General features: G+C 34.9%; 1 protein-coding gene across 1 annotated transcript in view; it reads right to left on the bottom strand.

Annotated features, from left to right (window-relative positions):
- Window positions 1-6,077: 6,077 nt before the first annotated feature.
- The window catches only part of INTS13 (integrator complex subunit 13), a 31,643-nt gene continuing 23,653 nt past the window's right edge, over window positions 6,078-14,067 (bottom strand). The window contains exons 12-17 of the mRNA XM_068971121.1: window positions 13,347-13,517; window positions 12,947-13,101; window positions 12,402-12,632; window positions 10,682-10,821; window positions 7,027-7,162; window positions 6,078-6,301 (exon numbers count right to left, since the gene is read on the bottom strand). Of these exons, the coding sequence (XP_068827222.1) occupies window positions 6,262-6,301; window positions 7,027-7,162; window positions 10,682-10,821; window positions 12,402-12,632; window positions 12,947-13,101; window positions 13,347-13,517 (873 nt within the window). The 3' untranslated portion in view covers window positions 6,078-6,261. The remainder of the gene's footprint in view (window positions 6,302-7,026; window positions 7,163-10,681; window positions 10,822-12,401; window positions 12,633-12,946; window positions 13,102-13,346; window positions 13,518-14,067) is intronic.

The raw sequence follows: 14,067 nt of genomic DNA, 5'->3' as shown, positions 1-14,067 counted from the left end.
GCGAATGAACTGGACGGATGATTTGTATATCTTCTTTGGAAAAATGTTGACTCAATCCCTCTTCTGCCATTGAGTGGTATGAGATCTTTATATATTAACCCCTTATCAAATACATAATTAGCAAAATTTTCTCCCATATCAAAGGTTGCTTTTGAATTTTATTGTTTCTTTTGCTGTGCTCTTTAGCTTGAGGTGCTATGCTCAGTCTCTCAGTTGTGTCCAACTGTTTTAGACCCCTTGACTGTAGCCACCAGGCTCCTCTGTCCATGGGATTTTCCAGGCAAGGATCCTGGAGTGGGTTGCCATTTCCTTCTCCAAAGGATTTTCTCGACCATGGGCTTGAGGTAGTCCCACTTATCAATTTTTGTTTTTTTTTGTGCTTTTGGTGTCATATCCAAAAAATCATTGTCAGTAAGTTTCCCTCCTATATCTTTATCTAGGAGTTTTATGGCTTCAAGTCTTGTTTTTAAGTTTTAAATCCATTTCAAATTAATTTTTGTGAGATAGGGATATAGTTTCACATGTTGTTATCCAGTTTTCCCGACACCATTTATTGAGTATTCTTGGCTCCCTTTTCAAATATCAGTTGACCATACATATGAGAATTTATTTATGGGCTCTCAACTCTGTTCCATTGGTCTATGTGTGTATTTTTATGCCAGTACCATACTGCTTTGATTACTATAGCTTTGTAGTATAGTTTAAAATCAGCAACAGTGATGCCTCCACCTTTGTTCTTTCTCAGGATTTCTTTATTTCTTTCTCCATACAAATTTTAGAACCCTTATTCTAAAAAAAAAAAAGTGCCTTTTTTTTAAAAGTGAAAATGCCACTAGAATTTTGATAGGGATTGTACTGAATCTATAGATAGCTTTCGGTAGTATGGCTATTTAAACCATATTAATTTTTCTGATCCATAAACATGGAATATCTTTCCATTTGCTTGTGTCTTCTTCAGTTTCTTTCACCAGAGTCATAATTTTCAATATATATAGACCTTTCTACCTCTTGGTCAAATTTATTCTTTAGTATTTTATGCTTTTTGATACTATGGTAAATGAAATTTTATTTCTTTTTCAGATACTTCATTATTAGTGTATATAAATGCAATTTAATTCTGTGTTGATGTTTTATGCTGCAACTTTACTGAACTTTTTGATTAGTTCTATCAGTTTTTTTTTTTTGGTAGAGTTTTTGGATTTTCTATTTAAGATTATATCATCTGCAAACAGTCAGTTATACCTCATTTTCCAATTTGAATGCTTTTTATTTTTCTTGCCTGATTACTCTGATTTCCAGTACTATGCTGAATAAGAGTAGTCTTGTTCCTTATCTTAGAGAAAAAGTTTTCAACCATTCATCAATGAGTATGTTGTGAACTGTGAACTTGTTATATAAAGCCTTTATTATGTTGAGATATGTTACTTCTATATCCAATTAGTTGAGTACTTTTATCATAAAAGAATGCTGTATTTTATCAAATGCTATTTTGCATCCATTGAGGTGATCTCATGATTTTTATTTTTTACTTGATTAATGTGATGCATCACATTTACTGATTTTTATATGTTGAGCCATCTTTGCTGCTGCTGCTGCTGCTAAGTCACTTCAGTCATGTCTGACTCTGTGCAATCCCATAGATGGCAGCCCACCAGACTCCCCCAGCCCTGGGATTCTCCAGGCAAGAACACTGGAGTGGGTTGCCATTTCCTTCTCCAATGCATGAAAGTGAAAAGTGAAAGTGAAGTCGCTCAGCTGTGTCCGACTCCTAGAGACCTCATGGACTGCAGCCCACCAGGCCCCTCCGTCTATGGGATTTTCCAGGCAAGAGTACTGGATTGGGTTGCCATTGCCTTCTCCAGCCATCTTTGCTAAATCCCCCTTAATCATGGTGTATGTACACTTTTTAATTTGTCATTGAATTTTGTTTGGCTAACATTTTGTTGAAAATTTTTGCATCTATATCCATTTCTCTTCTTGTAGTGTTCTTGTCTGGATTTGGTATCAGGGTAACGCTGGCCTCATAGAATGCATTTGAGAGTGTTTCCTCTTCTTCCATTTTGTGGAAATTTTTGAGAAGTGTTGGCATTACTTCTTTAACAATTTTGTAGAATTTACCAGTGAAATCATTTGGTCCTGGGCTTATCCTTTGGAGAATGTTTTTTTATTACTGATTCAATCTCTTTACTTATAATTGGTCTGCTCAGATATTCTATTTCTTCATGATTCAGTCTGGTTGTATATTTTTAGGAATTCACGTTTTTTCTGTTATAGTTTGTTGGCATATAATTATTCCTAGCAGTCTCAACATCTTTTGTATTTCTGTATTATCAGTTAAAATGTCTCCACTTTCATTTATCATTTTGAGTCTTTTTTCTTTAGTCTAGTTAGATATTTGTCAATTTTATCTTTTCAATAAATCCAGCTCTTAGTTTTATTTCTTCTGCTGTTTTTCTGACGTCTATTTCATTTATTTATGCTCTGATCTTTGTTATTTCTTTCCTTCTTCTTACTTTGGACTTCTTTTTCTGTTTTCATGAGGTGTAAAGTTAGGTTGTTTACTTCAGATCTTTATTCTCTGATATAGGTGTTTATTGCTACAAACGCCTCTCTTTTGCATCATACTGTATGTTTTGATATGCTGAATTTCCATTTTTAAGATATTTTAAAATTTCTCTTTTGATTTCTTCCTTGACCTATTGATTGTTCAAGACAGTGTTATTTAATTTTCACATTTTTGTAAATTTTTAAGTTTTCCTCCTGTTAGCAACTTTCAGTTTCATACCACTGTCGGCATAAAAGATACTTGGTATTATTTCACTCTTCGTAAACTTGCTAAGATTTGCTTTGTGACCTATCATGTTAACTGTCCTGGAGAATATCCTGTGTGTGCTTGAGGACAATGTGTGTTCTGTTGCAGTTGGATGAAATGTTTTATGCGACTGCTTGGTTCATTTAACCATTAGTTTTCTATCTGAATTACTTATTCATTGTTGAAATTAGGGTGCTGAAGTCCCCTGCTATTATTGTATTGTTATACTACAATAATATTTATCCTTTCAGAGCAGTTAACATTTGCTTAAGGTGCTCAATTATGGGTGAATATATGATTCTGATATTTTCATGGTGAATTGACCCCTTTATCATTATATAATGACTGTCTCTTGTCATCATTTATGGCTTTAAGTCTATTTTGTCTGATATAAAGTATATCTACCCTGCTCTCTTGGTTTTCACTTGCATGGAATGTTGCTTTCCTTTCATTTTGAGCCTATGTGTCCTTAAATCTGAAGGAGTCTCTTGCAGGCAGTATACAGTTGTGTCTCAAATTTTTAAAAAATCCATCCAGTCACTGTATGTCATTAATTAGAGAATTCAGTCTATTTACTTTTTGAGTACTTATTGATAGGTAAAGACTTGGTAATGTCATCTTTATTGCTGGCTGTTTTGTGTTTCTCTTGTTCCTTTCTTCCTCTCCTGCTACCTTATTTTGTGAATTGACGATTTTCTGGAGTGGTATGCTTTGATTCCCTGCTCCTTATGTCTTCCGAGTCTACTGTAGATATTGCTCTGTAGTTACCATGAGTTTTATATAAAATATACATGTATCAGTCTACATTACACTGATAATAACTTTAATCACATACAAGAACTGTACACTTATTCCTTTTCATGCTTTTGATATCACAATCATCTACTGTATATTTATTAACAAACTATTGTAGTTATAATTATTTTTAATACTTTTGTCCTTTAACTTTTGTAAGAGTTAACACCACTGGGGAAGTTGGGTGCTTATACACTCTCCCTTTCTCCACACTAAGATCTCTTTTGGCCCTAAGCTGTGTCACGCTGGAGGAAGGGTGATGCAGGGTAAGGTCAAGCTGTTTCTCTTACCTACTCCAATACCTCCAGATGTACTTTTTTACTCAATGGTGTGCTGAAACTTCTCACCTAGAAACTTGGAATTCCACAAAGGCTCGTGTCCATGGGTGACTGCCTAAGATAGTGTTTCCCAGGGGCTCCCAGAGTGTAGCTGAGGGTTTGGTGCCTCTTCATGAGCCACTGCATGGCCCACAGCTGAGTCTACCTCGACACACAGGTGGCTGGGACTCTTCTCAGGCTGTCATAGGATGCAGAATTCCACAGCTCCCTCAAAGGGACTTTTGTCCATGGATGGATGTCAAACTTTCATTGGTGGTGTTGGGGAGTCAGGGGACAAAAATAAGGGACATCTTTTGCTCCCATGATACTGATATCAGAATCTTTAGAACTGAAAGTGTACTTGTTCTCTCTAGGGTAACTTTGATTCCCATGATCATTAAGCCTGGACTTAAGCTTAGATTCCAGTATTGGAAGGGTAATAAATTTTTAAATTTATATTTTGTCCACTTCTCTTGACTAGTAAATCCTCAATATGGATCCTGTTTTAGAAGAACCAAAAACTCACCAACCATTCTTCTATTTTTGTTCTAAAACAGTCACGTCTACCAAAGGGCTGTAATAGATATTGCAGGATAAGACCAATAATACATAGCCTGATGTTCTGTGGGAGATAAAGGAGGAGCTCAATTTTAGGTGCTCAAAAGGCATCTAGACAGGTAAGAATGTGTCTGCTGGAGATTATTAACCACCAACAATATATAGAATAATACTAGTTCAAAATGCAGCCATAGAAACATCCTCCCAGTTGGTAGAACACAGTAACAGCAGTATATATGCAAAAATAATACTTAAAAATGAAGACTGAAATGTAGATAAGTCTGTCAACAAAGGAGCACTGCCTTAGCACATGGGAAAGGAAGAAGCACAAATTGAGAGTAAAAAAAAGAGTCTCTTTCAAATGGGTTATAAAGAAAGTATTTTTGAATTAAGAACTAAACTAGGGACTTCAACTTGGTCAAGTTAAATGGGTATCAAGGATAAGGCAGAAACGGTCAGAATTCATATTTACCACAAGTAAATATGATCCAATAATTTAGTACTGGGTTACAACTCTTTAAATCTTGCAAGTCTAGGTGCTAATTAGGTCTGGTCATGCATTTGAGTGGTGTGTATCTAAGCACAGTGGTAGAAATTAAGATGGCACTAGCTTAGGGTAGAGGGCAGATGCAATGGCTTAGAATCGCACAGGAGTGGATAAAGGAGAACATTGTAAATTTCACTGGATTGACAAGATAACCTGCTGAATCCTTGTTTAAGCACAAGGGATTTTTTTTTTAAAATAGAAAATACTGAATTTCTATATTTAAACAAAGAGCTTTTCCTGTTCTCTAATAGAAACTCAAAGAAAAATGGCAAGCCTAGAATTAGCATTTAACAATGAAATAACATGTTTCTTGCAACATGTTATGAACTTCCAAAAGCAGCACAGGAAGAAGACTCACCAAACATATACCATATAACTGTGACACTTCTGAGAGATGAGGAGACCAAGATTCTATTTAGGGATTAAAATAAGCGACATAGTAACTTTTCTTTAAGTCCGCAGAAGCAATCTCCTTCATCTTCTTTCAATACGAAAAGTTAATGAGTAAGTTTTTAGCAGAAAAAGAATTGTAACATCATCCAATATGGGTAAATAAGTCTGCAAAGCAATCTCCTTCATGCTTCTTTTTCAATATGAAAAGTTAATGGATAGTAAGTTTTTGGCAGAAAAAGAATAAATAACATCATTCAACAAGTTAACATCTCCAAACTGAAAACTACCTGAAAACGCTGCTTTTAAAAGGGCAACACACACACACAAAATAATCTAAAATAAAATACAAAATAAGCAAACAAAAACATTAGTTTTTGGAAAAGCACTGCATATGTTGCAGATTCATAGGCAATATTTTATATTAAATACTGTAAATATCACCCAAATTGTTAAAATTTCTTAAAAATTTCTCAAAATTGTCAGCCATTATATGAATATAATCTTTTATTTAAAAGAACACTCTGATATTTTGCATTTTAGATATTTTAATAGTTTTATTTGGCAAAGAGAAGCCTAAGAATTTTTTAAAAAACATTTCCAGAGGGAACACCCTCTACCATAAAATAAATTTGTTTAATTTGGGAGGACAAATGTATATTTTTGACATATGTGCCAATTTTACAATTAATACAAAAAAGATAAAGTTAGTTGAAATATTTTAAAAATGTAAAAACCAGTCCAGGCATCATAACTATACAATCTTGCTGTAAAAGTTCTTATATCAAATTCCATCCAAAATATCTATGCAGTATACTAAATTCAGTTGCTCAAGTCACTCTTTACTGCCGGCTGGCTTTTCCGTTTTCTGTTGTCTCCATTCTGGAAAATAGGAGGGAAAAAAAGTGCTGGTAAAATAAAATATTCATTAACTACCCGTATTTTTTCTCTTTATCAAACTTTTAAATGAAATTAAAATCTAATATAGTCACAGAACAGAAGAATGTAAACACTTTAGAAAACAACTAACTTGAGGGTTCCTGATGGTTAGTTTAACGTCCTTGTTTTGCAAATGAGTGAAAATTGAGGGAGGCCCAGAGAGATTGCATAAAACTAAAGGAAAAAATCTTTACCATTTAGACAAGAATTTATTTCCTTTTCTACTAAAAAAATTTCTTTATCAATATATTTTAAAGAGAATTTCTTCTAAAAAAGCAATTAAAATAACCATTTAAATTATTTTATATTTATCCTAATAAATCTTCAATTATTTGTAGATTTTGGATTTATTCAATTAAACTCAATATTCCTAATACTGTACTACTTACTAGGAAAATATTTTCTCCCTGTCATTTTATACAAGGGTCAGTGCTACATACTAAGTTTTCTTTATGATTTTTCCCTCTATGATGTTTACTGAACATTCATGGTTACAATGAACAATATCAGGTCTTTTACAAGCACCAAAAATTTAAGAAAGTGATTTTTTTTCTCCTTTTAAGTAACATTATCAAAACTACCGAACACAAAAAACAGGCAGTGTTTTTTTTAAACTTATTAAAATAAGGCAATTAACAAAACTAATTTCTACAATAAATAATACAAACCCATTTTCCTCTTTAAGATGTTGATATAACTCAGCTCTGTTATTAACAGAGTTCAAACGTCCAGCAAACTCCTGATGCTTTCTGGAATTGGCAGTGTTGATTCTATTACTCCATAAAGATAATAAGGACACTGGTCCTGGCGTAATATTTGAAAGAAGAGAAAAAAAAGTAGAACAATTCATTACTTCAAAGTTTACAAATTTACCTCTAATTCTTGTTCACTTTATATGAATTTAAGCAATATCATCTTCTCTTTATTCTAAAATTTTTATGTGTTTAGGGATCTCCAAGACCACCTGCTAGAGTTCAGTGATTTGCTAGAAGGATTCGAATAACTAAAATTAAGCTACAGTCATAGCTAAGAATCATTACAGCAGCACAGTAAGAATACATAGCCAGCCCAGTGTGGCAGAAAGACACAACAGGCAAAGACCAGAGAAATCCATCTATAGGCTTTCTATGTTCTCTCCTTCCCATGAGGATTCATACAGAGTGCATACTTCTTCCAGCAGCAAAAATGCAGCCATGTGTGTACAATATTTCTGTCAGAAAAGCACAAAAAAGTAAGATTCAAGAGTTCAACAGAGGCTGGGCACATATGCCTTCTCTTCCTAACTACAATTACCAAAATTCCAGACTCCTAGAAGCAAAGAAGGTGTTTAATTCAGACATAACTTCATCATTTGGGGAATGTTTCAAAAGCCATATTCCCAGATGTCAGCCAAGGGCCAAACATGCAAGCAGGCTTTTCTAATGATGATATAGCCTCAGGCCTGCTATAGTTAACTCTTTTCTACACAATTTGAAGAGGCAAAAAACATTCCCTAACACCATATACAAAAATAAACTCAAAATGGGTTAAAGACCTAAATGTAAGACCATTAACCATAAAACTCCTAGAGGAAAACACAGACAGAATACTCTGAAATAAATCATAGCAATGATTTTTTTCTGATCTGTCCCCTAAAGCAAAAGGAAAAATAAACAAATGGAACCTAATTAAACTTAAAAGATTGCACAGCAAAGGAAACCATCAACAAAATAAAACCAAAACCTACTGAATGCGATATAATATTTGCAATTGATATGACCAATAAGGGGTTGGTATCCAAAATATATAAACAGCTCTTACAATTCAACATCAAAAAAACAAACAACTCAATTTAAAAATGGGCAGAAGACCTGAATATGCATTTTTCCAAAGAGGAAATGCAGATGGCCAACAGGCACATGAAAAGATGTTCAATATCCTAAATCAAAACCACAATAAGATATCTCCTCACAGCTGTCAGAATGGCTATCATCAAAAAGAACACAGATAAGTGTGAAAGGAGGTGAGGGAAGTCTTTCCTGAAAAAGTAGTTATTATCTAAGTTAAAATCTGAAATGATATTCCTTAGCGAGAGGGGAGGGGAGACATTTGTGACAACAGCAATTCTGGGGCTTTATACATTCCACCCTATGGGCCCATGGTCATTAAAGTCGTTCTCTTACTTAATGCATGTTTCAGTTGCCTGAGACATTTTGTTACTACTAATAATTTTTAGAGTTGTATTTTCCAAACAATGTTGAAACATTGTTTAGAATTAACCTAAATTAACTGCATCCTAATCAGCAGTGGAAAATTCATCAAGAGATGGGAATACCAGAACATCTGACCTGCCTCTTGAGAAACCTGTATGCAGGCCAGGAAGTAACACTTAGAACTGGACATGCAACAACAGACTGGTTCCAAATAGGAAAAGGAGTATATCAAGGCTGTATATTGTCACCCTGCTTATTTCACTTGTATGCAGAGTACATCATGAGAAACACTGGGCTGGAAGAAGCATAAGCTGGAATCAAGATTGCCGGGAGAAATATCAATAACCTCAGATATGCAGATGACACCACCCTTATGACAGAAAGTGAAGAGGAACTAAAAAGCCTCTTGATGAAAGTGAAAGTGGAGAATGAAAAAGTTCGCTTAAGCTCAACATTCAGAAAACGAAGATCATGGCATCTGGTCTCATCACTTCATGGCAATTAGATGGGGAAACAGTGAAAACAGTGTCAGACTTTATTTTTTTGGGTTCCAAAATCACTGCAGATGGTGACTGCAGCCATGAAATTAAAAGATGCTTACTCCTTGGAAGGAGTTATGACCAACCTAGATATCATATTCGAAAGGAGAGGCATTACTTTGCCAACAAAGGTCCGTCTAGTCAAAGATATGGTTTTTCCAGTGGTCATGTATGGATGTGAGAATTGGACTGTGAAGAAAGCTGAGTGCTGAAGAATTGATGCTTTTGAACTGTGGTGTTGGAGAAGACTCTTGAGAGTCCCTTGGACTGCAAGGAGATCCAACCTGTCCATCCTAGAGGTGATCAGTCCTGGGTGTTCTTTGGAAGGACTGATGCTAAAACTGAAACTCCAATACTTTGGCCACCTCAGGCGAAGAGTTGACTCACTGGAAAGGAGACTGATGCTGGGAGGGATTGTGGGCAGGAGGAGAAGGGGAAGACAGAGGATGAGATGGCTGGATGGCATCACCAACTTGATGGACATGAGTTTGGGTAAACTCCCGGAGTTGGTAATGGACAGGGAAGCCTGGCGTGCTGAAATTCATGGGGTTGCAAAGAGTCGGACACGACTAAGCGACTGAACTGAATCAGCAGTGGCATATGAGTAACAAGATAATTTACCGGGAGACGTTTATTTAAAGCCTATTATTTTGCAGGTACCCTGGCAAATGCCTGACAGACAAATTTGATAAGACTGCCTCTATCTCTAATTTCAAAGAAACTAATGAACTGGAGATTATTAAGATGTATTACAATACATATTACAATAGCAGTACATAAAAAAACAAACAAACCTCCCTAGGATGAGCTACCAGTAACTAACCTGGCCAGCCTTGAGGTCTTTCTGTATTACTAAGGCTGCAGTGGTTAAAAACCCAGTCCTTTGTCATACCATTTCCCATTCACCCTGAAATAACTGAATTTAGTTTACCTTCAAGATAACTAAGGCCTACAATAAAAAGCTATGACCAACCTAGACAGCATATTTAAAAGCAGAGACAATACTTTTTTAACTAAGGTCTGTCTAGTCAAAGCCACGGTTTTTCCAGTAGTCATGTAAGGACGTGAGAGTTGGACCATAAAGAAAGCTGAGCATCAAAGGATTGATGCTTTTGAACTGTGGTGTTGGAGAAGACTCTTGAGAGTCCCTTGGACTGCAAGGAGATCCAACCAGTCAGTCCTAAAGGAAATCAGTCCTGAATATTCATTGGAAGGGCTGATGCTGAAGTTGAAGCTTCAATCCTTGGGCCATCTGATGCGAAGAACTGACTCCTTAGAAAAGACCCTAATGCTGGGAAAGTTTGAAGGCAGGAGGAGAAGGGGATGACAGAGAACAAGATGGTTGGATGGCATCACCAACTTGATGGACATGAGTTTAAGAAAGCTCTGGGAGTTGGTGGTGGACAGGGAGGCCTGTGTGCTGCAGTCCATGGGGTCACAAAGAGTGAGACACCACTGAGCAACTGAACTGAACTGAATTGAAGTGACATGAGGAGCCATGAGTAGCTCTTCCTCACACAAAACATAGAGGACTCTGTACAACAGAACTAAACTGGAAAACTTTTTACATAGTTACCACAGTTCTGCCTTACCTTTTGATTTTTCTACTGGTGGAGTTTCATCCATCTCAACAAGAGGCTTTTTATTTGGAGGTTCTGGGGAATCAGGTGAATCTTTTATAATCTCAGCTTCAGCCAGCTCTTCTTTCCCACGTTCTAAGATTCCTTTTAATCTTCCAGAGGGACAAATAATAAAAACTTACACATTAAAAAAAAAAAAAAACTTAACAAGTTTACATTCTTAGAAATCTAAAAGGCTCAGTAATTAAACTAGACTTTGCAAATCAGCCTTACTAAGATATCTGCTGTCACAACATAAGCCTAGGAACAAATCAGGAACAAATCAGAAGCTAACCCTCAATTTACAATCAGGTAAGAGAACTTAATGAAAAAAAATACAACTTTTCCTTTTTCTTCATCATAGTGTCATTATTCAGTAATGTTGTTAGCTGTAAAATGGTGCTAAAATTGTAAAAAAAAAGACAGCAGGGGGGAATTTAGAAAGGTAAAATGCAAAAGATCAGAAATAATATAATCTTTGGAAAATAATCCACAATTTTAATTTTTCTAAAGATACAGACAAAACACTATTTCAAATTAGAACTAAGATTAAGAAATCTACTAGAATTTGTTCCCACTAGTTTATGTACTGTGAAATGTATTTATGTTCCATAAGTTAGGAACTTCACTTCAAGGTTATCTTGAATTTCATGTACTTGAAGATCAATGGGATCAGAATGAGAATACTCTTCCCTCCTCTTCTTAAAGCAAGACAATTTTGTGTCAGAAACTCAGCAGCCCTAAGGAAGAAGTGAATTTCTAAGGCCAAAGAGAATAAAAGTATTCTGCCTACTTACGAATGAAATAATACACTTTTCAGTATTAGCTTCAAAATATTCACATTGGGGAAAGTGAAGGGTGGTAATGTTGAGGGGAATGGATGTGGATATAGATGAAATGAGGTTTGCTACAAATTGATTAACTATTGAAAGCAGATAATAGGTGACTGACTGTTCTACTGCTGCGTATGTCTGAAATTTTCCATGTAAGTTCTGCTTTTAACTATTGCCATTACGATAGTTACCTGGCTCTCTGCCTGATTTCTGGCAAGAAGGCAGAAGATGAATCCAACTAACACGTCATGATATTTTTTATTTATAGATGTTTACTATTTTTTGTTTTTTTCAAATTTAACCTGACACCTTTCTGAGGAAAAAGAATGTACTAATGAGGAAGGTTTCCAGAATAGGACTATGATCTTCTGTGCTTTCAAGTGTTTTTCCTATGCCTATTTTTATAGCAGCGTCTTTCACACTTTGCTATAAATCGCTTACTTACTTGGTCAACCTCTACACAACACTGTTCATCCTTCCAGGGTAGGGATCTTATGCCAAATGTCTGGCATGTGATAGGCAGTTAAAAAATAGTCACTAAATAAAGAAATAAAACTATGCCTTTGATGTGCATAACACATAAAAGCAATTACTGATAACAAAAATCATGTATTATGATTTCAGAAGTTAATTAGGAAAAATTGAACACTACCTTTGCTGTTAAATAGTGGGGGGGGGGGGGAAAAACCTCTTTAAGCCCAAGAAAGACCTTCCAGATTTAAAGAATAATAACAGCTATAAAGTAAAATAAACACATTAAATGTATTACTAATAAATAAGGTCTGAATGTTCAAATGTGTTACATGTAGAATGTCATATGACAGAAGGCACCACGGACTATGTTAATATCAACAAATCACCTCTCAGAATCTTGCCAGGATTTCTCCTGTTCATAATCTTTCACTGCTTTCTCTGACTTGTCCTCTCTGTCCTCCCTCTTTCTTCCTCGTTTCTTTCGTTCTTCTTCTTCTGGGGGTTTGCTTCTACATGCCATTAGACATTCCAAGACTCTTTGATGTTTCTCCGAATTGTTGATATGGGCTCTGACAAGGGTTTCTAATTCATTCCACATGATTCGGTACTGCTCATCTCTAAAGTAAAGATGTAAAAATAATGTCCTTACAAAATATTCTTTAAATAATATCCAAGTGTCACTTGTTAATGATGAAGTTAAAAGAGATAATTAAACATGGGCTTCCTTTCTCTTCCAGTGGTGCAATTCTAACTGATAATGTGTCCAATTCATCTATTTTGTTTTTTACCATTTCATCTTAATCCTATGTATGTGTAGATATACACTCTAAAACACATAAGTTACATGTGGAATAAGTTAGCTCAAAAAAAAACAAAACCCCAATAAGCATCAAATAAATGTGACATATGAGAAAGAAAGAAAAAAACTTACCTTTTAGGACCTTTTCCTCTTGTACCAACTGTGGAAATAGGCAGAGGATCGTTTTTTCTTTCCATATCAACTAAGTTGTATATTGTTTTTTGACAGTTTAATACATCTTCTTCTGTCAAAGACTCTTTCACAATAACACTGGCTAATGGAACTACCTGTCAGATTCCAAAAAAAAAGGAGAGAAAAAGAAAATCTGTCATGAAAAATAAGTATCAAAGCATCTAGACAGAACTTGAATTGATTTTAAACATCACCATGGAGAGCTAATCTATTACCATCATTTCCATTTTCTACTGTTTAACTGTAACAAACACATATAATTTTATTCCTTGCTTGATAAATGTTATCTATAAATGATATATCATTAATCCAAAATAAAAACAAACTATTTCACACTTACCGCTTGCATATTAAAAATGGTGGTTTGTGAAATAATCATAGGCCAGTAACGGGTGTGCTTTTCTAACTGATCTTTTGCTCGTTCCAAAGGAATCTCAAGACTTCCATCGATTTTATATCTGGGGTCTAGAAAAGGAGTTAATCTGTTTTCCCTCATAAATTCACCAAAATCCTAATGATAACCAAATAAAATAAAATTAGAAACTATTTTCTAGTGTTTCAGTGTGGATTACATGTAACAGTCTGTTCCCCTGATGTCTTCTGTCCTGTGATATACAACAAAGCATTTTCTCTAGTAGACCACCCTCCACACACTAATTTTTTCCTTTCTTTTTGAGCATGAAACCCAGCCTTTACTCAATGGAGAGTAAGAAAGGCTCAAACATAAATACATTCATGGTTCCTTCCACTTTTTAAAACCACTCATTTTTCTTCACATCTGTAATTTATCTCTTTTCTATTATATGCAGATAAAAGACTAAGTTCGTCACATTAAAATACCATTCTACTTAAAAATTATCTTAACACAACATCAAAATGTTAATAGTGTTTATCTTTAATAACGGAATTATAGGTAATTTACATTTAATTGTTCACATTTAATTGTTATCATTCACATTTAATTGTTATAACCACCTTAAAAAGTAGACAGTCATGAAATATCCAATATAATAGATGGGTAGGGAGTGAAAAATTCAAATAAGAACAATGTAGTTTCTATC

This window comes from Capricornis sumatraensis, chromosome 4 (genome assembly GCF_032405125.1).
Source record: "Capricornis sumatraensis isolate serow.1 chromosome 4, serow.2, whole genome shotgun sequence".
NCBI lineage: Eukaryota > Metazoa > Chordata > Mammalia > Artiodactyla > Bovidae > Capricornis > Capricornis sumatraensis.
Note: the sequence above shows the minus strand (reverse complement) of the source record. Positions and strands in the feature narration are given on the sequence as shown.